This window comes from Mus caroli, unplaced genomic scaffold (assembly GCF_978045245.1).
Source record: "Mus caroli unplaced genomic scaffold, Mus_caroli_1 scaffold_4, whole genome shotgun sequence".
In the NCBI taxonomy this organism is placed as follows: Eukaryota; Metazoa; Chordata; class Mammalia; order Rodentia; family Muridae; genus Mus; species Mus caroli.
Window position 1 is genome coordinate 90,145,275 of NW_028227259.1, and position 23,270 is coordinate 90,168,544.

Here is a 23,270-nt window from a genome sequence, read left to right on the forward strand (position 1 = left end):
TTTTTGCAGCTGAATCTTTAGATATTATCTTGAAGTGACTTTATAATTCTTGGGGTTGTTTTAGTTTCTTCATATAATTTTGCATGTATTTAGCTCAAAATAAGGCTATCTAGTTTCCAGTTTCAAAGTACCTTGTTTGTTGATCTGTGTATAAGAAATATATATATATGAATGAAATGAATGAGTTTAAACATGCAGGCATCAAATTATTTTTATTAGAAATCTTTGAACCCTGTTAGAGGACAATGCTTATTTTATATATAAAAAAAATGTGATTTTGCTGTCAAAGATTTAGAAATTTACATTGACATAAAATTTAGAAAAAAATGAAATTAAACCATCAAACTTCAAAAGACTTCTACTTCTACTGAATTCACAAGAGAAACTGAAGGATAAATTTCAGACTACTCTAATTTCAGACACAAGGAAGTGTCTCAGAGCTCCATTCTAAACTTCACAGTGCAATCCTTCATCTGCTGCTTGTAGTGCTCATCAAATCTCTCCCTCAGGGCTTCTGGGAAGTGGTTCTTCCAGTCTCCTATAATTCCTGCAATGAAACAGGTAAAAATCAGAAGTGTCAACTCTTGGAACCAGAATTGTAAGCTTTTTCTATTCTGTATCTCTTCCATTAATAATGTGAAATTTTTTTCTAATGGTTAATGCCTGAATAAAGTATTTAAGTATCGTGTTGTTTGACTTTTACAAAGTTAAATTTTCTTTTTTGTCTTGAAAAAGTTTCTACTGGCTCATCCTTTTCTTCCTATACTAGTGATGAGACTCATGGGACAATGACTATCAAATTATATTTAAAATTTTTTTATTGATTATTTTATTTACATTTTAAATGTTATTCCCCTTGCTGGTTTCCTCTCTGAAAACCCCACATACCACCTCCACTGCCTCCAAGAGAGTGTTCCCCCACCCTCCTACCCACTCCAGCCTCACTGCACTGTCATTCCCCTACAGTAGAGCATTGAGCCTTCACAGGACCAAGGGCCTCTCCTCCCATTGATTCCAGACAAGGCCATTCTCTGCTACATATGCATCTGGAGCCATGGGTCTCTCTATGCATATTCTTTGATTGGTGGTTTAGTCCCTGGGAGTCCTGGGGGGGGGTCTGGTTGGTTAATAATATTGTTCTTCCTATGGGGTTGCAAACCCCTTCAACTCCTTCAGTCCTTCTCCTAACACCTCAATTGGGGTCCCCCTGCTCAGTCTGATGGTTGTCTGCAAGCATCCTCATCTGTATAGGTAAGGCTCTGGCAAAACCTCCAATGAGACATCCATATCTGGCTCCTGTCACCAAGCACTTCTTGACATTAGCAATAGTGTCTGGGTTTGTGGCTGCATATGGGATGGATTCCCAGGTGGGGCAGTCTATGGATGTCCTTTCCTTCAGTCTCTGCTCTACTTTTTGTCCCTGCATTTCCTTTAGATGGGAGCAATTCTGGGTTAAAATTTTGAGATGGGTGTTTGGCCCCATCCCTCAACAGGGGGGTCATGCCTAACCACTGGATATGGTCTCTCTCCCCTTTATTGTGGTAAATCTCCAACCCAAATAAGCCCGGGCAAAGAAAACACAACTCAATATGAATACAAGCTGCATGCCTAGATTGGGCAGATCTACAACTACACTACCATCTTCCCTATCTATGAGAACCCTTAAAACTTGCGGTTTCTCCAGGGCACATGTTTGTGCTCCACTTTCCTTTCACCTCCTCCTTCATTGTCCTCTTTTCTCTCCCTACTTCTCTCCCAAACTTTCAGCTCCACCTTCCCTTCTCCTGCTCAATCACCAGCTCTAGCTTTTATTTTACAAATTAAGGTGAGGAGAAGGTCCACAGGAAGCCACCTGGGTTCTAACTGATTTCAGTTAATGTCATCTCCGTTGAGTCCTGGGAGCCTCTTGCTTTCCTGGCATCTGGAACTTTGTGTTGGCTGCCCCCAGTTCCCCATTCCCCATTGCTACACTCCTCTGTTCAATTTCCTGACCCTCTGTACATCTCCCCCCCCATCTCCCCCCACACCTGATCCTTGAATATCATGCTTTTGCTGATAAATTTTCAAATCCAGACATGTATTTATATCCAATTACTGACCTGACATTGCTACCTGGGTGCTATATAAAAAAAATTCTCAAATGTCAGGCATCCAAATTTATTATTGCTGACCAAGTAATGATTCTATGTAAATGAAATTTTCTTTCATTGTGTCTTGATATTATTGGGATTATAATTATGTTTGAGTTCTTACTTTAGTCATTTACTATTTGAAACTTTCTGTCATTTGTATAAAGAAAATATGACTGACTTTTCAGGACCCATTTCTTCACCACAGAATGAGATAGTAAATCCATCTTCCCTGTCAGAAATCATCATCTATAGAGATAACTATGTGTGAGGCATACAATATACACACAAGACACACAGACCTACTCAGTGACAGTTGGTAAACTATGGTATCATTGCTGATGCTGAGACCAAGGTGTCTGACATTATGCTTTACACCATCTGCTTCTCAAACCAAATAAACAAGAAACAGAAATCCATTACTAGTATATATGTATTAATAGTGTTTAGTGCCTCTGCACAATTTATAATTCCATAAGAGTATTCAAGAAAAAAAATACTTGTAAAGAAAACACATGTTATTTGTGCAGGGTGAATAACCTTGAATGAATTTTTGCTTAAGTCATGAAAGCTTTGACCTTTTAAATGGGAAACCATGCATCTTTGTCTTCTCACCCTTTCGCATGAACGGTGATACTTTTTGATTCATCATTTCCTCTGGCATCATTGTATAATTGGTGGATGGATTGTTCTTCATCTCCTGGAAGGAAGTGTGTTGAACGATTCTGTCCACAAGCTCTGCTGAGGGCTTTCTCTCCAGGAACTCTATTAGCTTTACAACTTCTCTTCTGATATCCTATGGAGAAACAAAGAGACTTAAAAACCAAAATGGCCCCTTCCAGTCCAATCATCACCAGAGTAGCTAGGGCACAGAGTCGACTGACACCCACCAGCTACCCATGACACCCGCCACAGGAGTTTAAGACTTCAGGTGATCCGGCCACCCTCCCAGCCAGAGGACAGGTCCCCGCCCAGCCCGGGAGCCCTTTGCCTCAGGATCAGCAGTAGTCATCTTGGTTCCAGGACTCCGCTGAACTTAGTCTGCACAGGTGAGAGTGTGCACCACAGAAGCTGACAGCTTCTGGGATAGGAGGGAGCCACAGAGCCTCTGAGGCGGTGCCCTTTTAGGGCTCCAGACATCCAGCCACCCTCCCGGCCAAAGCACAGGTGTCCACCTGGCCCTGGAGCCCTTTGCCTCAGGAGCAGCGGAAGCCATCTTGGTTCCAGGACTCCACCGAATTTAGGAACTTAGTCCGCATAGGTGAGAGTGTGCACCACAGAAGCTGACAGCTTCTGGGACAGACAGGAGTCACAGAGCCTCTGAGGCAGCACCCTTTTCGGGCTCAAGACATGCGGCCACCCCTCCTGCCAGAGGACAGGTTTCTGCCTGGTCCGAGAGCCCTTGGCCTCAGGATCTGGGGGAGCCATCTTGGTTCCAGGACTCCACCTAACATAGTCTACACAGGTGAGAGTGTGCACCACACAAGCTGACAGCTTCTGTGACAACTACAACAACTAACTCCAGAGATTACCAGATGGTGAAAGATAAACGTAATAATCTTACTAACAGAAAACAAGACCACTCACCATCATCAGAACCCAGCACTCCCACTTCGCCCAGTCCAGGGCATCCCAACACACCAAAAAGCTAGACCCAGATATAAAAGCATATCTCATGATGATGGTAGAGGACATCAAGAAGGACTTTAATAACACACTTAAAGAAATACAGAAGAACACTGCTAAACAGGTAAAAGACATTAAAGAGGAAGCACAAAAATCCCTTAAAGAATTGCAGGAGAATACTGCTAAACAGGTAGAAGATATTAAAGAGGAAGCACAAAAATCCCTTAAAGAATTGCAGGAAAACCAGACCAAACAGGTGATGGAATTGAATAAAACCATCCAAGACCTAAAAAGGGAAATAGACACAATAAAGAAAACCCAAATTGAGGCAACACTGGAGATAGAAACCCTAGGAAAGAAATCAGGAACCATAGATGGGAGCATCAGCAACCAAATACAAGATATGGAAGAGAGAATCTCAGGTGCAGAAGACTCCATAGAGAATATTGGCACAACAATCAAAGAAAATGGAAAATGCAAAAAGATCCTAACTCAAAACATCCAGGAAATCCAGGACACAATGAGAAGACTAAACCTATGGATAATAGGAGTAGATGAAAATGAAGACTTTCAACTCAAAGGACCAGCAAATGTCTTCAACAAAATTATTGAAGAAAACTTTCCAAATCTAAAGAAAGAGATGCCCATGAACATACATGAAGCCTTCAGAACTCCAAATAGACTGGGCCAGAAAAGAAATTCCTCCCGACACATAATAATCAGAACAATTAATGCACTAAATAAAGATAGAATACTAAAAGTAGTAAGGGAAAAAGGTCAAGTAACATACAAAGGCAAGCCTATCAGAATTACACCAGATTTTTCACCAGAGATTATGAAAGCCAGAAGGGCCTGGACAGATGTTATACAGAAACTAAGAGAACACAAATTCCAGCCCAGGCTACTATACCCAGCCAAACTCTCAATTACCATAGATGGAGAAATCAAAGTATTCCACGACAAAACCAAATTCACACATTATATTTCCACGAATCCAGCCCTTCAAACGATAATAACAGAAAAAAAAAAAAAAAAAACAATACAAGGATGGAAACCACATCCTAGAAAAAGCAAGAAGGTAATCCCTCAACAAACCTAAGACAGCCACAAGAACAGAATGCCAACTCTAACAACAAAAATAAAAGGAAGCAACAATTACTTTTCCTTAATATCTCTTAATATCAATGGACTCAACTCCCCAATAAAAAGACATAGACTAACAGACTGGCTACACAAACAGGACCCAACATTTTGCTGCTTACAGGAAACTCATCTCAGAGAAAAATGTAGATACTACCTCAGAATGAAAGGCTGGAAAACAATTTTCCAAGCAAATGGTAGGAAGTAGCCATCCTAATATCTAATAAAATCGACTTCCAACCCAAAGTCATCAAAAAAGACAAGGAAGGGCACTTCATACTCATCAAAGGTAAAATCCTCCAAGAGGAACGATCAATTCTGAATATCTATGCTCCAAATACAAGGGCAGCCACATTCATTAAAGATACTTTAGTAAAGCTCAAAGCACACATTGCACCTCACACAATAATAGTGGGAGACTTCAACACACCACTTTCACCAAGGGACAGACCATGGAAGCAGAAACTAAACAGGGACACAGTGAAACTAACAGAGGTTATGAAACAAATGGATCTGACAGATATCTACAGAACATTTTATCCTAAAACAAAAGGATATACCTTCTTCTCATCTCCGCACGGTACCTTCTCCAAAATTGACCACATAATTGGTCACAAAACAAGCCTCAACATGTACAAAAATATTGATATTGTCCCATGCATCCTATCAGATCACCATGGACTAAGGCTGATCTTCAATAACAAAATAAATAATAGAAAGCCAACACACATGTGGAAACTAAACAACACTCTTCTCAATGATACCTTGGTCAAGGAAGGAATAAAGAAAGAAATTAAGGACTTTTTGGAGTTTAATGAAAATGAAGCCACAACATACCCAAACTTATGGGACACAATGAAAGCATTTCTAAGAGGAAAACTCATAGCTCTGAGTGCCTCCAAAAGGAAACTAGAGAGAGCACACATTACCAGCTTGACAACACACCTAAAAGCTCTAGAACAAAAGGAAGCAAATTCACCCAAGAGGAGTAGAAGGCAGGAAATAATCAAACTAAGGGTGAAATCAACCAAGTGGAAACAAGAAGAACTATTCAAAGAATCAACCAATCAAGGAGCTGGTTCTTTGAGAAAATCAACAAGATAGATAAACCCTTAGCCAGACTCACTAGAGGGCACAGGGCAAGTATTCTAATTAACAAAATCAGAAATGAAAAGGGAGACATAACAACAGATCCTGAAGAAATCTAAAACACCATCAGATCCTTCTACAAAAGGCAATACTCAACAAAAATGGGGAACCTGGATGAAATGGACAAGTATCTAGACAGATACCAGGTACCAAAGTTAAATCAAGATCAGGTTAATGATCTAAACAGTCCCATATCCCCTAAAGAAATAGAAGCAGTCATTATTAGTCTCCCAACCAAAAAAAGCCCAGGACCAGATGGGTTTAGTGCAGAGTTCTATCAGACCTTCAAAGAAGATCTAATCCCAGTTCTTCACAAACTATTCCACAAAATAGAAACAGAAGGTACTCTACCCAACTCATTCTATGAAGCCACAATTACTCTGATACCTAAACCACAAAAAGACCCAAAAAAGATAGAGAACTTCAGACCAATTTTCCTTATGAATATCAATACAAAAATCCTCAATAAAGTTCTCGCTAACCGAATCCAAGAACACATCAAACAATCATCCATCCTGACCAAGTAGGTTTCATCCCAGGGATGCAAGGATGGTTCAATATACGGAAATCTATCAACGTAATCCAGTATATAAACAAACTCAAGACAAAAACTACATGATCATCTCGTTAGATGCTGAGAAAGCCTTTGAAAAAATCCAACACCCATTCATGATAAAAGTCTTGGAAAGATCAGGAATTCAAGGCCCATACCTAACCATGATAAAAGCAATCTACAACAAACCAGTAGCCAAAATCAAAGTAAATGGTGAGAAGCTGCAAGAAATCCTACTAAAATCAGGGACTAGACAAGGCTGTCTATTGTCTCCCTACCTATTCAACATTGTACTTGAAGTCCTAGCCAGAGCAATTAGACAACAAAAGGAGATCAAGGGGATACAAATTGGAAAAGAAGAAGTCAAAATATCACTCTTTTCAGATGATATGATAGTATATATAAGTGATCCTAAAAATTCCACCAGAGAACTCCTAAGCCTGATAAACAGCTTCAGTGAAGTACCTGGATATAAAATTAACTCAAGCAAGTCAATGGCCTTTCTGTACACAAAGGATAAACAGGCTGAGAAAGTAATTAGGGAAACAACACCCTTCTCAATAGTCACAAATAATATAAAATACCTTGGCCTGACTCTAACTAAGGAAGTGAAAGATCTGTATGACAAGAACTTCAAGTCTCTGAAGAAAGAAATTAAAGAAGATCTCAGAAGATGGAAAGATCTCCCATGCTCATGGATTGGCAGGATCAACATTGTAAAAATGGCTATCTTGCCAAAAGCAATCTACAGATTCAATGCAATCCTCATCAAAATTCCAACTCAATTTTTCAAGGTATTAGAAAGAGCAATCTGCAAATTCATCTGGAACAACAAAAAAACTAGGATAGCAAAACTCTTCTCAAGGATAAAAGAACCTCTGATGGAATCACCATGCCTGACCTAAAGCTGTACTACAGAGCAATTGTGATAAAAACTGCATGGTACTGGTATAGCGACAGACAAGTAGACCAATGGAACAGAATTGAAGACCCTGAGATGAACCCACACACTTATGGTCACTTGATCTTTGACAAGGGAGCAAAAATCATCCAGTGGAAAAAAGATAGCATTTTCAACAAATGGTGCTGGCACAACTGGCGGTTATCATGTAGAAGAATGCGAATTGATCCATTTCTACCTCCTTGTACTAAGGTCAAATCTAAGTGGATTAAGGAACTCCACATAAAACCAGAGACACTGAAATTTATAGAGGAGAAAGTAGGGAAAAGCCTCGAAGATACAGGTACAGGGGAAAAATTCCTGAATAGAACAGCAAAGGTTTGCGCTGTAAGATTGAGAATCGATAAATGGGACCTTATAAAGTTGCAAAGCTTCTGCAAGGCAAAAGACACCATCAATAAGACAAAAAGACCACCAAGAGATTGGGAAAGGATCTTTACCTATCGTAAATCAGATAGGGGACTAATATCCAATATATATATAAAGAACTCAAGAAGGTGGACTCCAGAAAATCAAATAACCTCATTAAAAAATGGGGCTCAGAACTGAACAAAGAATTCTCACCTGAGGAATACCGAATGGCAGAGAAGCACCTGAAAAAATGTTCAACATCCTTAATCATTAGGGAAATGCAACTCAAAAAAACCCTGAGATTCCACCTCATACCAGTCAGAATGGCTAAGATAAAAAATTCAGGTGACAGCAGATGCTGGAGAGGATGTGGAGAAAGAGGAACACTCCTTCATTGTTGGTGGGATTGCAAGCTTGTACAACCACTCTGGAAATCAGTTTGGCAGTTCCTCAGGAAATTGGACATAATACTACCACAGGATCCAGCAATACCTCTTCTGGGCATATATCCAGAAGATGTCCCAACTGGTAAGAAGGACACATGCTCCACTATGTTCATAGCATCCTTATTTATAATAGCCAGAAGCTGGAAAGAACCCAGATGCCCCTCAACAGAGGAATGGATACAGAAAATGTGGTACATTTACACAATGGAGTAACTACTCAGCTATTAAAAGGAATGAATTTATGAAATTCCTAGGCAAATGGATAGACCTGGAGGGCATCATCCTGAGTGAGGTAACACACTCACAAAGGAACTCACACAATATGTACTCACTGATAAGTGGATATTAGCCCCAAAACTTAGGATACCCAAGATATAAGATACAGTTTCCTAAACACATGAAACTCAAGTAGAATGAAGACCAAATTGTGCACACTGTGCCCCTTCTTAGAATTGGGAACAAAACACCCATGGAAAGAGTTACAGAGATAAAGTTTGGAGCTGTTACAAAAGGATGGACAATCTAAAGACTGCCATATCCAGGGATCCATCCTACAATCAACTTCCAAACGCTGACACCATTGCATACACTAGCAAGATTTTGCTGAAAGGACCCAGATACAGCTGCCTCTTGTGAGACAAGGTCGGGGCCTAGCAAACACAGAAGTGGATGCTCACAGTCAGCTATTGGATGGATCACAGGGCCCCCAATGGAGGAGCTAGAGAAAGTACCCAAGGAGCTAAAGAGATCTGTAACCCTATAGATGGAACAACATTATGAACTATCCAGTATCCCGGAGCTCTTGACTCTAACTGCATATGTATCAAAAGATGGCCTAGTCGGCCATCACTGGAAAGAGAGGCCCATTGGACTTGCAAACTTTATATGCCCTAGTACAGGGGAACCCCAGGCCAAAAAGTGGGAGTGGGTGGGTAGGGGAGTGGGGTGGGAGTGTATTGGGGACTTTTTGGATAGTATTGGAAATGTAAATGAGGAAAATACCTAATAAAAAAATGGGAAAAAAAACAAAATGGCAGAAGTTAGTAAATAGGTATTAGGGCTAAAAATGAGAGAATATTATTTTGTATATGATCATATTAGAGCTAAATGTATAATGAAGAAAACAAAGTATTCTCAAGCAATCCTTCGTCATCCAAAAATAGATGCAGGAGACACTTCAGAAGCTGTTAGACTCAAATGAGATGAGTTGTTAAATTTTAAATTTTACACCTAGTAAAATGATTCTTTCTAATTATTTCATTTCCCTGTCTTTATTTTTACATAGACATGTATGTGTGTGTGTTCTTGTGTGTTCAGGCTTGTAAGTATGTGAACATGCATGCAGATAAGTGTGCATGTACTTGTATTCAAGTGTGTGAAAGCCAGAAATGTGTACCAGTATAACTTCCTCTATTGCTCTATTGCTTTATTTTACTGATGCAGGTGTCTCACTCAATCCAGATCTAATTGATTATATTAGGTCACCATGTGAGTTTGCCTCTGGCATCCCCTGTTTCTATAGCACTAGGACAAGAGGCAGGTTTCCATACCTACTGGTTTAACTGAAATGCCAAGGATACTAGAGATCTGAACTGCATCCTCAAGGTCGCATAGCTTGACTCTATCCACAGACACATCTACTTGGACCATTTTTATTTTCCAATCTCTTTGAGGCAAGTCTTGCTACTCTGCTCAAACATAGCTTGAACTTCCAATTACCAGTCTTGGCTTCATAAGTGCTAAAATCAGAGGTATAGACTACCCTGCCTAGCATTGTGAATACATGATATATGCAGAATGAATTTCATATATAAAACTTATAAACTCTCAGAATACAGTGTACAGTGTGCATCAAGTTGATGACCATGTATGTATATTATTATCTTGTTTCTTATTTTTTATGAATTCAAAGTTCTTTTTGCAAATTTTATCTTTAGAAAAATTTTAATACTAGGATTGAAAATAGATTTATTCCTTAAGCACTTTTATTTACTGAAATCATGTCTGACTTAATCAAACTAGGATATTGCATTTTTCCTTTTTAGCTCTGCAAAAGGTTGTTGTTAGGTTTCCAGTGATGATATTGCATCCAGAGAATTGTCAGATGCTGAGAACATCTTAAGAATTACTAGAATGTTCATTATGCCTTCCATTTCTTACCTCTTTCATGTCTTCATAGAACATAAATAAAACACGTGAATTCTTACTCTTTTCCCACCAAGCTTTCACATGATCATACCAGGAACCATATGGAACTGAAATCAGAAGAAACAAGTGTAAAGACATGTTATCATTTTACAAGCTTAACATAAGTATTTGAATTGTTAATAAAAGGCAAAAAATGATCATATAATTAGAACTAATAGGTCAGTTACACTTATTTAAGAATTCTGTGCAGCAATGATGCAAAAGTTGTTGAATAATGTCCTTCTCAGGAACACATGTTTAGCTTTATCATACTGATTTGTAGTAGAATACTGAGAAAATATGAGAAACCAAGTCAATTTAAAGCAAAGAGAACATACTTCAAACTGTAGTGTGTGTGTGTAAGTGTGTGTGCTTGTGTGTGTCTGTGCATTTGTGTCTCTGTATGTGAGTCTATGTGTTTGTACATATCTGTGTTTCTGTTTGTGTGAGACAGAGACAAGGACAAAGAGGGAGACACACACACACACACACACATAGAGAGAGAGACAGAGAGACAGAGAGAGAGAGAACAGAGAGAGAACAGAGAAAGATTAGTAATTATGTAAGCATTTACTAAAAGACTAGCAATTTAGATTGTGAAAGTTGTTCTCATAGGGACAATTTATTTTAGAGATTATGTGATGTAACAAATACTGTCACCTTTTCTTTTAGCCTTACACAGCAGCTGTATCAAATCCAAGATTAACAGAATGGTACAAACATGCTCTGTGTCGCTACTAGACTTGGCATTGACCTTTCTCTGTGCCTTGATGCTAGAAGCAAAGATACTTTGAAAAGTTCCACAATGATATTAATAATGATCTAATTCATTTTTAAGGCATACAATAATTTTTCTCTGTAATACAAAGATAATATTGACAATCTTGAGGCATATACTTTCTTCATGACACAAGCCACAAAAATCTAATGAGTAATATTATCTTCTATGGTTATAAATTTTGCAATTATTCTTATTTGTACAATTCACAGGACTTATTGACTGTAATTCAAACATAAAGTCACAGTTGCTTTAGGCAGAATTTTAGTGGAATGGTATAGTTCCCATAGTATCTGCTCAAGAAACTCTTCACTGTTCAGTAAAATCAAAATTAAAATTTTCAGTCTGCATACCTAGAAGAATAAGCAAAAATTTTACAAGTATTCAGAATGATTGTAAATTCCTACATGTGACTTCATTTAATGCCTGGGCATTTTACTTGGAAAAGAATGAGCCATGCTTTTATACTTCATCTACTTTTTGTTCAATCATGTTATAACAACATGTTCTAAACCTTATTTTAAAATATGAAAATATATGTTAGAGAAGGGACATACTAACTCTCAGACTTACAGAGAAGAAATTGCTACCGCTGATGTCACAAGTAAGTCAATGCATTTACTTCTTGGCATTATAATGGAATGCCTAGAGTTTCTAATTTTCCACCATCCTCACATACAGAAGCCTACAATCAGTCTAAGCATCAGTGTATTTGTATAAATTATATCCCATAGAAACCTTATATTCTCCATCTATTTATTTATTTGTTTATATATATTTATATCACCTTATATTATATTTCTGTTTACATATATTAATCTGTTGTACATATTTATATATTTATATTATTTTTCTGTCTGTATAAGTTTATAGTCTATCTTTATTATATTTCTGTTTATTTATTACATTATAGTTCTGTTTGTATATATTATATTATCTCTGTTTATATTGACTCATTTATTTATTTATTTTTATTTGTTTTGTTTTGTTTTCTTGAGACAGGGTTTCTTTGTGTAACTCTGGCTGTCCTGGAACTCACTCTGCAGACCAGGCTGGCCTCAAACTCAGAAATCTGTCTGCTTCTGCCTCCCAAGTGCTGGGATTAAAGGCATGTGCCATCATTGCCTGGTGACTCATTTATTTTTGTTTGTACAAAATAAAATTTGTATTGTCCTCTTTTGTGGCCTCCCTTCCCCCAGCCTGGAACCTGCTTGCTCAAGGGTGGAGCTACCGGCTCATTCGTCCTGCCACGCCCACTGCTGGAACCTCTCTTTGCTGCCTGGAGACACACACGTGTTCGTCCTGCTACTGGACCCTGAGTTACTTGGCGGGAAGTTGGGTTCCCTCCCCCTTCCTTTATAACTGGGTGTCTGAAAATAGTAAAATTGAGCCTTGATCAGAACTTGTTGTCTTGGCTCCATTGTTTCTTCCGCCCCGTCTAGATTCCTCTCTTTTCAGCCTGAACTGCCATTCTCAGTTGAACCGTTCGTGTTGTGGACTGCAGGCAGGCCGCAACACTCTTTAATGAAAGAAAAGATCCAAAGAATTTAAGGTGCTCTTACCTTGCCCTTGCATAAATTTCTCCACAAATTCAGAAAAAGATTTAGGATTTGGATAACTAGTTATCATTAGCAAAAAGTAGTAATAAGAAACGGCGACATCTTTGGCGTTCCGGCAAAGATAGATCATCTAGAAGATGAAATAAGTTATTAAGTCACTGACTGAATGATCTCAGTTAACCAGATTTTCCCCAATTTTATGAATAAAATAGTGAAATTTAAGTTAATTCAAGCATATAGCAGAACTGACAGTAAATCAATACAAATACCAAGTTGACAGATTACTTAGTCCAGGGCACAGTTTTCTATTCTTTAGACTATTTTACAGTTTGGATACTAAGGTAAAAATCCCCTGTAGCATCCTAGCTTGCAGTTAGAAAAAAATCATATTTTACATAGTTGTCTTTAAACCTATATATTTTTTTTTAAATCTAGGTCCTCCTAGAGAACTCTTTCATTGTTTGATAATAAAATGACTACTCCTTCCCCCAAGGAAGTTTTGCATGCTTATATGCAGCAGATAAACATCGGTGGATCAGCAAATCACAGAGATGCTGTTTCTAAAGTTAGCACTGTAAAATTCTATCCTGCAAAAGCCCAGTCCTTTTCTACTCAGATTTTTCTCCCCACTGAAGAAGTGAGAGAAAGCATGCAGTCTCTTCCAGGTCTGATAGTCAAGGCTACTGGTGAGGCTTCCACAAGTGTGCCAACTTATGTTTGTGTTCTTTCCTGCAGCTTTCAATGACATTAAGGAGTTCTGTCCATAATGCTTGCTCTACAACAAAGAGGTTAAGGTTAACCGCACTAGTTTGTTTATGCAAACAGTTTTTTAAAAAAAATATTCCAGCTTATTCTTTGAAGACTCATTCTCATGTTTTGTATGAAAGTTGTTATTAAACATAGTAAACTTTTAAAACTTATCCTTTTTTTGTTTTGTTTCCTTTGGTTTGGTTTGGTTTGGTTTGGTTTGGTTTGGTTTGGTTTGGTTTGGTTTGGTTTGGTTTGGTTTTTCAAGACAGGGTTTCTCTGTATAGCTCTGGCTGTCCTGGACTCAAACTTCTCATTCTCTCAAATTCTTTTTGCTAACTGATTGGAAACAAACACACCATTGTGACCATAAATTTACCTCTCACTCTTCATCTTTTACCCCCACCATTATTGTATTTAGGAGTGTTCCCTAACTCTCCAAATGTTGTCTGTATTTCAGACTGACACTGTTTCTCTTCCCTTTCTTGGAGACAGTGTGAGCTCTTATTTTTAACTCCTAATTTCTATGATCTCATGTTGGTACATATTATTAAATATCCATATGTTTCACTGAACATTCTTTAAACAAACAAACAAACAAAAAAGAATTCAAAGAGCATAGCCTCTTTTTTTTAATATTTTTTATTACATATTTTCCTCAATTACATTTCCAATGCTATCCCAAAAGTCCCCCATAGCGCCCCCCACTTCCCTACCCACCCATTCCCATTCTTTTGGCCCTGGCATTCCCCTATATTGGGGCATATAAAGTTTGCAAGTCCAATGGGCCTCTCTTTCCATTGATGGCCGACTAGGCCATCTTTCGATACATATGCAGCTAGAGATAAGAGCTCCGGGGTACTGGTTAGTTCATCATGTTGTTCCAACTATAGGGTTGCAGATCCCTTTAGCTCCTTTATCCTCTTATTTCCTCTTTCCTGAAGTTGCTCCTTTATTTATTTATTTATTTATTTATTTATTTATTTATTTATTTATTGAGACAAGGTTTCTCTGTGTAGCCCTGACTGTCCTGGAACTCACTCTGTAGACCAGGCTGGCCTGGAACTCAGAAATTCGACTGCTACTGCCTCCCAAGTGCTGGGATTAAAGGGGAGCATCACCACTGCCCAGCAAGTTGCTACTTTTAATACAAATGTCACTAGAATTCCTAGTACATACACAATTAAATATAGTTACCACTTACTATCCTTGAGAGGGGGCTACTCCCCTAGCCCACGCTTCTTCTGGTGGCTTTATTTCTGAGACTTTGGTCATTCATTTGTTTCAACTAACAGTTTGAACACCTGTCTCCTTTGCTAACCCTTCCATTGCTAACTCTTTTTTTTACCTTCTATGCAATTTTTATTATCTATATTTAGAGTCCATCTAATTTACTAAATTATTGTACTCATCCATGATTAGTTCTTTTTTAATTCAGACCACAGCTTTTGTCACCGAATCTTTAATTTTGCTATCTCACTTTAAGTTTCACTTTAGAAGCTTATATCGTGTCACGGTGTTTTTCTCAATTAAAGATCTGTTCTTCCTTGTTCCTCATATGTCACTCCATATGTCTCCCTGTAATCCACACCACAAAGTCAAACTCATTGTCTTTGAATGATTTTCTTATTCATTATCTTGATATATATATATATATATATATATATTGGACAGGGTTTCTCTTTATAGCCCTGACTGTCCTGGAACTCACTCTGTAGACCAGGTTGGCCTCGAACTCAGAAATCTGCCTGCCTCTGCCTCCCAAGTGCTGGGATTAAAGGCGTGCACCACCACGCCCAGCTTATCGTGATCTTTTAAAAATCACTTTCTTTACCTTTACACTTATTCTTTCTGATCCACTACATCAAATATACTTTTAAAAAATATTCTCCACTGCCTCTTCTCTGATGGATCAATAAATCACTCTGGAAATAATCCAAAGGCAAATCCATTCAGTTATGTCTGTTTCTTTGATGACCTCTGAGGCATAAAAGAGTATGTAATTAAATCTGACTATACGTCCTTTCTCTCAGTCTCTTCTCTGTTTTTGCCCCTGCAGCTCTTTTAGCCAGGAAGAATTCTGGGTCAGAATTTTTGACTATGAAATGGCAACCTCATTTCTCCATGTAATGCCCTGTCTTCTTACAAGTTCCCTCTCCCCACTGGCTAATATACATTTATTAGTGAGTACCTACCATGCATTTCATTTTGGGGGGGTGGTTCTGAGTTATGTCACTCATGATGATATTTTCTAGTTCCATCCATTTGCCTGCAAAACTCATGATGTCCTTGCTCTTAATAGCTAAGTAGTATTCTAGGCCTGACACTATTCCTGATACTATGGTATGCTAACAGACAGAAACCTAGCATGGCTGTCCTCTGAGAGGCCCAACAAGCAGCTTAAAGAGCCAGATTCTGATACTTACACCCAAGCAATTGAGAGAAGCCAGGGACCCCTTTGATTGAATTAAGGAAAAGCTGGAAGAAGCTGAGTAGGAAGGCAACCCCATAGGAAGACCAGCAGTCTCAACTGACCTGGGCCTCTGAAATCCCTGGGACATTGAGCCACCAACCAGGTAGCACACACTAGCTGATATGAAGCCCCTGACATGTATGCAGCACAAAAAGCAGAGGACTTCCTGGTCTGGCTTCACTGAGAGAAGATGGAGAGACTTGAGGCCCAAGGGAGTGGGGAGGTCTGGTGGAGTAGGGGTAGGGGGTGGGGACATCCTCTTGGAGATGGGGGAGGAGGAATGGAATGAGGCAGACCAGGAGGGGAATAACAAGTGGACTTTAAAAAGAAAAGATTAAAGAATAATAAATAAATAAATAAATAAATAAATAAACAAACAAGCTGACCATAAATTTCAGTGGAGCAGTAACATCCTATATTTCTCACAAGGAAAGGAATGTCTCTATCAAAACTCTTGCCAATAACAGAAATGAGACATCTAAAAAAATCATAACTGTGAGAGACCTTTTCTGCAGGAAATCATACAGGAGGATGTATATTTAATGATACTTCAGTTGAAAATATGAAAGCATTTACACACTTGAAGTTTGGAGACTTCGATACTTAGAAAGAATCAAATATTTCAGAAGACACCAGCAGCCAAGATGCAGGACATTCACTTGTTGCCAATCTTTGTTTGTATGACCTTTTCTCTACAAAGCAGGCCAATCTTAGTATAGCTCACATACAATCTAAGTTTCCTAACTTGGCGTCCAACTCTCCTGTGATAAGTCCTGGGGAAGATTTTATTTTTTTTTTCTTTTTTTCTTTTTTTCTTTTTTCTTTTCTCTTTTTCAGTCAGCACAGACACTTAACTTTCCAGGCAAGTTGAAGTGGTCTCATCAGACATTTCCTGGAGCTGTCTCTGGGATTGAATAGACTCCTCATCTTTTTAAACCATGCATCTGAAATCTTCTCTTCCATGGCCTAAGCAGTACTACCAATAGAGTCTGCTTACTTATTACTTTACTATAAGTTATGGTTTTCTGTAAGACATTATTAGCCTTATGGAAACTGGCCTCCAAAATTTACATTCAAATTTAGTGTTCATGATGCAGTTTCGGTGTCTGTAGAATGATTACAATATGACTTTTGTAGAGTTTGGGCCTTTGGGGGGTATTAAGGGTTAGAAAATGTCGTCATAGTAGATAACTCGAGTGCTGGTGGCATGAAAGAAACATTAAGGAGACTTACAGGCATGAATATGTGTGTAGCTACTTACTCATATTCTACCTTGAAACTTTGCCAACAAGAAGGCTGTCAGCAAGTACTACATCTTGACCCTGATTCAGAACCACAAACCAAAATACATCTCCTGCTTTATGGTTTGTCAAGTGTGTGATACATTATTAGCAAGTGGACTGGATGATAACAGTCACTTTCATTCACTGGGTCAATGCTTATTACATGTCACTTGTCTGGATATCCTGTTCTGATTCATTTGAGTGTCTCACAATGTCACACATAATATTTTGTAAAATAAAGACATTCAATCCACTGTGATTCATCCAGTGCTTACAGTGGGTTAGGCACTAGACTTGAGGTTACAAAAATAATTGTACTTAGTCCTATTAGACAACAACTGTTACCCTTCTTTTATCCAAAAACAAACAACATTTAACTAGTGTTCAGATCATCTTAGGAAAAAAGTGTGAATATAGTCTAGACTTGGGTGATAGTAAAAATAATTCACATTTGTAGAAATATCTGTGTGTTATAAGAAATGAGTGATAAAGTATGTATAAGATGACTTTTAAGTGCTTCATGATCTATAATGTGCCAAGATTTCATGCAAGTCTAAGAAAATCTAATTCTGGTTACCTTGCAATTCTTTTCCCAAAATGATGCTGGAAGGAGCTTGGGTGGCAGGTGAGTTTTCACTATTCTGGGAGATTCCTTCTCTTTTAATTGTTTTATTCCTGGTTTTAAAAATAAACAGACAATTCAAAAAATGTTTACATGAATATGAATGGGTATTTTTAAAAAGATTATTTAAGATTCTATATTGGCTTCATAATAATAATAATGCAATCTCACTGTAAAGAAATTATTAATTAATAAATTGCAAAGTAAGGTTAAATAATTGCATCAATAAAAGTGAGTAATTTTTCACATGCTGATAGGGAAGTGTTCATGAATAATAGAGTTTTAGTTATTCTTGACATTCAATGAATAATTTTCTTTTTTTTTTTTTTTTTTTTTTTTTTGGTTTTTCAAGACAGGGTTTCTCTGTGTAGTCCTGGATGTCCTGGAACTCACCCTGTAGACCAGGCTTGCTTCGGACTTAGAAATCTGCCTGCCTCTGTGTCCCAAGTGCTGAGATTAAAGGCATGCACCACCACTACCCAGCAATGAATAATTTTCTAGTAATTTATAATATTCTCAACTCCTGGAAACCGAGAAATAAATGCTGACATATTATAAAACTCTTCCTGAACAAATGAAGTAGTTAGGACCATTCACTGTTCCAGGTACATGCCATGCTATGAGAATAGTCTGGAAATAGTTTTAGAGTCTCAGATATAGATGAGAAAATACTAATTGCTAGTGTTACTTAAGATCTCTTTGCTCTTATTACAACATAGCCATATCTGTATCATCTATCTATTATAAATATACATATATCTTAAAAACATGCATATATCTTTTAAAATTAATTTAAAAGTTACCATTTATTAGGTCTTCGTTTCTGCACTCCAGATAAGGTATTCTGTTAAAAATTGCATCCTCCTTGCATTTTTCCACATCACCTTCTTTATAGATCATATACACAACTTCACTAATCCAGGTGGTGCCTGTAACAATTAAATATGCCTAATTCTGCAATGAAGTTGTATGGTTGATAGCAGTATATTTCAATAGTGTTTAAATCATCCAAACTCAAATAACATTTTCTTGAATACTTAAATATACACCACCCAAAACAACTTCAACATCTATGGATGTATAGCGTCACGAATAAAAACTGGTCCATGTGTCTGGGCCTCCCACGTTGAATTTTGGCATTAGGAGAATTTTTTTGTTTGTTTTCTGTTTTTCGAGACAGGGTTTCTCTGTATAGCCCTGGCTGTCCTGGAACTCACTCTGTAGACCAGGCTGGCCTCGAACTCAGAAATCCGCCTGCCTCTGCCTCCCGAGTGCTGGGATTAAAGGCATGCACCACTACGCCCGGCTGGCATTAGGAGAATTAATAACATTCTTATGAATAAGAAGTGATGAGACTTGACTAAGTGGTGAAACTTGGGTGACACAAACAAGCATACTTTCCAGCTATAGAGTCTATTGGGAGTTTTTTTGGTGCCTAAACCAAGGCCTGGATCACAAGATACAGAAAAGTATGAATCGCATATGTGACCTTTGATGATAATCAGAAACATTACATAGAAAATCAGTGATGATGAAGTGTAGTTTTCTTTCTCAAGATGTTGTAATACAGACAAGAATACAGAGCTTTAAGATATACAAAGGAGGGATATATACTCTGTGCTGCTGCTGCCACTGCTGCTACACATAGAACATTAAAGAAGCTCTCCCTCATGAAGTTGCAACAAAGACTCAGCACCTAAGTGTGGGAAAACTGCTAATTATGGATGGAGTTAATCAGGGCAGGATAGCCTCTGAGCTTAGTGCAAAATGGGAGAAAATCCCTTGTTAGCAGGATTTCTCTGTCTCTGACCTTGTCCAGGGATTCTAAGCCCCCATATTTGCCTTTGCCTGAGAAGAGTCACATAAAGACCTAGAGTCAGCTATGCTAATGAGGTATCCAGAAGGCCTCTGAGTGTTTAGCCTATGAGCTTCCCTTCCTGGGCGCTCTTTCTTGCAAAGGGTATTTAATCCCTGAGTAAGAGGTATGAATTCACGAAGATCATCAAATAAAGCAGTTTGAACAAGCAAGGACCTCTTTCTTTTCATCACTGATCACTGTGGCAACCTTTGTCCTAAATAGCTAAATCTCCAGGAAAAGGCTTCTTATCTCCTAGCCCAACCTAATGCCCTGAGGGGAACCCTTTTCCCCAAATACCTGCAATAAGCCAGTCTGAACACCACAGCATTAGTTCTCTCTTTCTCTTGTTTGTTTGTGTGTGTGTGTGTGTGTGTGTGTGTGTGTAGCTAGTTTCAAATTCATGATTATCTTGTTTCCTAAAAATTAGAATTATAATACCACACATTCATAAATAGATGGACTGATATCTATGTAAGTGTCAAATGTTAGTAAGCTGAAAGAGAATATAAAATTGGACTTCTTCAGCTTTTAAAGAATATAGTTTTGGTGGCTAAAGAGATGGCTCAGCAGTTTAGAGCACTAGCTGCTATTCTAGAGATCCTGAGTTCAGTTCCCAGCAACCACATGGTAGCTCACAGCTGTCTGTATTGGGATCCAGTGCCCTCTTCTGGTGTGTCTGAAGACAGCAACAGAGTACTTATAAACAAACAAACAAACAAACAAAAAAACCCATAAAACCCTAATACTCTGGAGCTATTTTTAGTAGTAGAGATAATCTCAAAAAAGAATTGTTGTCTATGAATCATTACATATATGTATATATAATATATATATATATATTTAATTAAAACCTGTGAGTACATCTGATGAAAAGAAGGCAATTTCCTGAAAGAGCATTATTGACTATCTTTGAAAAGGTTTATAAAAGAATAAAATCAGATTATATCACAGGTGGAAAAGTAAATAAATTTGATATATTCAAGTGATATAAATCTTCATTTCTCTTGCCTAAAATGAAAAGCAGGAATTCATTCCATCACTGTATTTCAGTTTCCTGATACCTTTCTGCAAATATTCATAAACATGTAAATTATCTTTAAAAAAGAAAAGGCAGAGCAATAATATAAACACAGTAGTCTTAAATATTTATTATGCAATGCATATCCCAGATTGACTCATCTGTATTGAATAATATAATTGTGTGATCAACACTTTCAATTTGTCTGTGACTTAATGAAGTTACTTATCATGTTCTGGTAGTACGAGATTGTGGAACAGGGTTGATATATATGCAGTTTATGAATATTTTGACACTAAAATTTCTTCAAGTCTCTTTTTAATGGGAAATAGGTATGAGTCAGGTAAACGCTCTAACGCTGATGATCATACTTCCTAGGTGTCCAAGCAACATCCTGTCAGAGCAGAGACACTTACCAGATTTAGGATAAGTAGCAATGACAAGGTCATCTGGCCTTGCCAAGAACGTTTCAACATCTTCCCAATATTTGGTGAACCGTTTGTCCATTAGAACTCCACGGAACTCCTCAAAAACTTCATAATACTCAGGCACAGAAGCCTCCATCTCAAATGGTGTACTGGGAAAAGAAAACAGAAGTTTTAAATTTTGTATTCACTTTGCAATTCACTTTCATGTTAACAATAACTAAGTATATAAAGGCCGGTTAAATGCTGCTCCTTACCTGTTGTTACGCAGGGTAAAAGCATACTTAATATTAGTAGAGGGAGGGGAAGGTATAATCCGGATATATTGTATGAGAAAATTTACAGGAAATAAGTGTCCATTTCTATAGATAACTACACTAGTCACCGCTTGCCTTATTAAATTGTTTATTCAGGTGAATTATATTGTATGGAGTGAGCCACAATTCTAAGAATTGGCTTGCAATTAACTGGGTTAACCTATGGATTAAGCAGGAGCCTGAAATCAAGCTGTCACTTCTTAATTAAGCTGTCTCAGAGTAAAAGTGCTGACATCAAACAGCTTCTTTCCTCCCACACTTTTTTTTTCTCATAAATTTCCTCAAACTTGTGTGGTTTTCCCTAAAATGTGTGTTTCAGTGAGTTATTGCTAATACTATGTCATATGGAGGTGAAGAGGTGCCAATTGTAAAGAAAGAGTAACCCAAACTGTTGAAAATGCAGGTCAACAGTTAGTGAATTCAGAAGTGATTTTTTTTCTATTCTTTAGAATCATTTCCTTTTCTAGCTCCCTATCTTAACTTTATCCAGCTCCTTTCAAATTTGATTGCTTTTCTTCCATTCTATGATGAATACTGTAAAGTTTTGTTGAGTCCTTAGTTTTCCAGTTTTAGTCTGGCTTTACGTAAAATGGCTGAAAGAAAAAGTTGTCTTTTTATATAAATTTCTGCCAGTCCCCATCACTGTGACACAAAGGTGAGTCTGTGAAACATTTGTTACTCTCAGCATTAAGCTATATTTTGAATTGGCTGTCTTCCACTGTGTTTCCATTTTAAAAAGTGTATTTTGTAAATGAAATACACATGAATAATTTGTTAACCCAAATTTTTGTTGTATTAAGTTATTGACATAAAAATGATAGTAATGGTATTTTCAAGATTCGTTATAACAACTGCATTCAATTATTTCCTGTAACACTTAAATTCTATTTTAAAGACCTTTAAATATCAAAGCACATCTAAAAGTATCTTTGTGACAAGCAATTTAAAAAGGTTTTAAATGATACACATTATCAATTAGGCATAGTATCAACACAGAATTTACTGTCCCTTTATTTTTAATAACTTACTGAGATAAATTTTTTATTTAAAAGTATTTATTTAAAATCTGATATCAACAATTAAAAAGTACAACCTGTCCAGATGTTCCCGTGGAAGAAGTGATATGATCCGGTTTAGTTTTCTTCGAATGGCAGCACAATTCTTCAGCTCTGAAAAAAATGAGAACTGGTTGTACACTTGGAAAGTTTCTGGTGAGCTTTTATTCTGACAGCCGGAGAAGGAGGCAGAGACTTGTAGGGATGGACTATGATGTAATGGATGGGGGGAGATACCTGCAGTTGTGTTTAGTCATAAGGTCAAGATTGCTCACTCATAGATGTAGAAAGCCCCTACAACTGTTTCTCCCCTTTGGGTAAAATGTCAGTCTTAAACAACCCATTCATTATATCATTCATTAAATTGCCCATTCATAACAGAGTAAGAAGAAACGGACAAGGAGATTAGAGGAGGCCAGGAAGAAAACAGGACCTAGTGTGGAGTGAGAAAAACCTCTCATTTACTGATAAATAATGACAAGGATAAGGCTGATGTTACAAATAATAGCTTTAGGAACTGATAGGAAAAACTAACAAGGAAGAACCTAGAATAGTTAAGAACATGGAACAAGAGCACAGCAAAAAAAGGCTTT

At 37.6% G+C, this 23,270-nt stretch overlaps 1 protein-coding gene across 2 annotated transcripts; it reads right to left on the reverse strand.

Moving 5' to 3' along the window:
- Positions 1 to 193: 193 nt before the first annotated feature.
- Positions 194 to 22,987, reverse strand: LOC110295280 (sulfotransferase 1E1). 2 transcript variants are annotated; one of them, XM_085836825.1, is made up of 9 exons: positions 22,915 to 22,987; positions 22,716 to 22,791; positions 21,297 to 21,457; positions 18,808 to 18,933; positions 17,960 to 18,057; positions 12,883 to 13,009; positions 10,516 to 10,610; positions 2,745 to 2,925; positions 194 to 547 (listed from the first exon to the last, which is right to left on the reverse strand). In XM_085836825.1, exons 3-9 carry the CDS (start codon positions 21,442 to 21,444, stop codon positions 435 to 437), a joined length of 888 nt encoding a protein of 295 aa, XP_085692951.1. In that variant the 5' UTR covers positions 21,445 to 21,457; positions 22,716 to 22,791; positions 22,915 to 22,987; the 3' UTR covers positions 194 to 434. The 2 variants fall into 2 exon arrangements, with proteins under 2 accessions (XP_085692951.1, XP_021019440.1); XM_021163781.2 differs by lacking the exon at positions 22,915 to 22,987 and having other exon boundaries at positions 22,716 to 22,872.
- Positions 22,988 to 23,270: the final 283 nt, after the last annotated feature.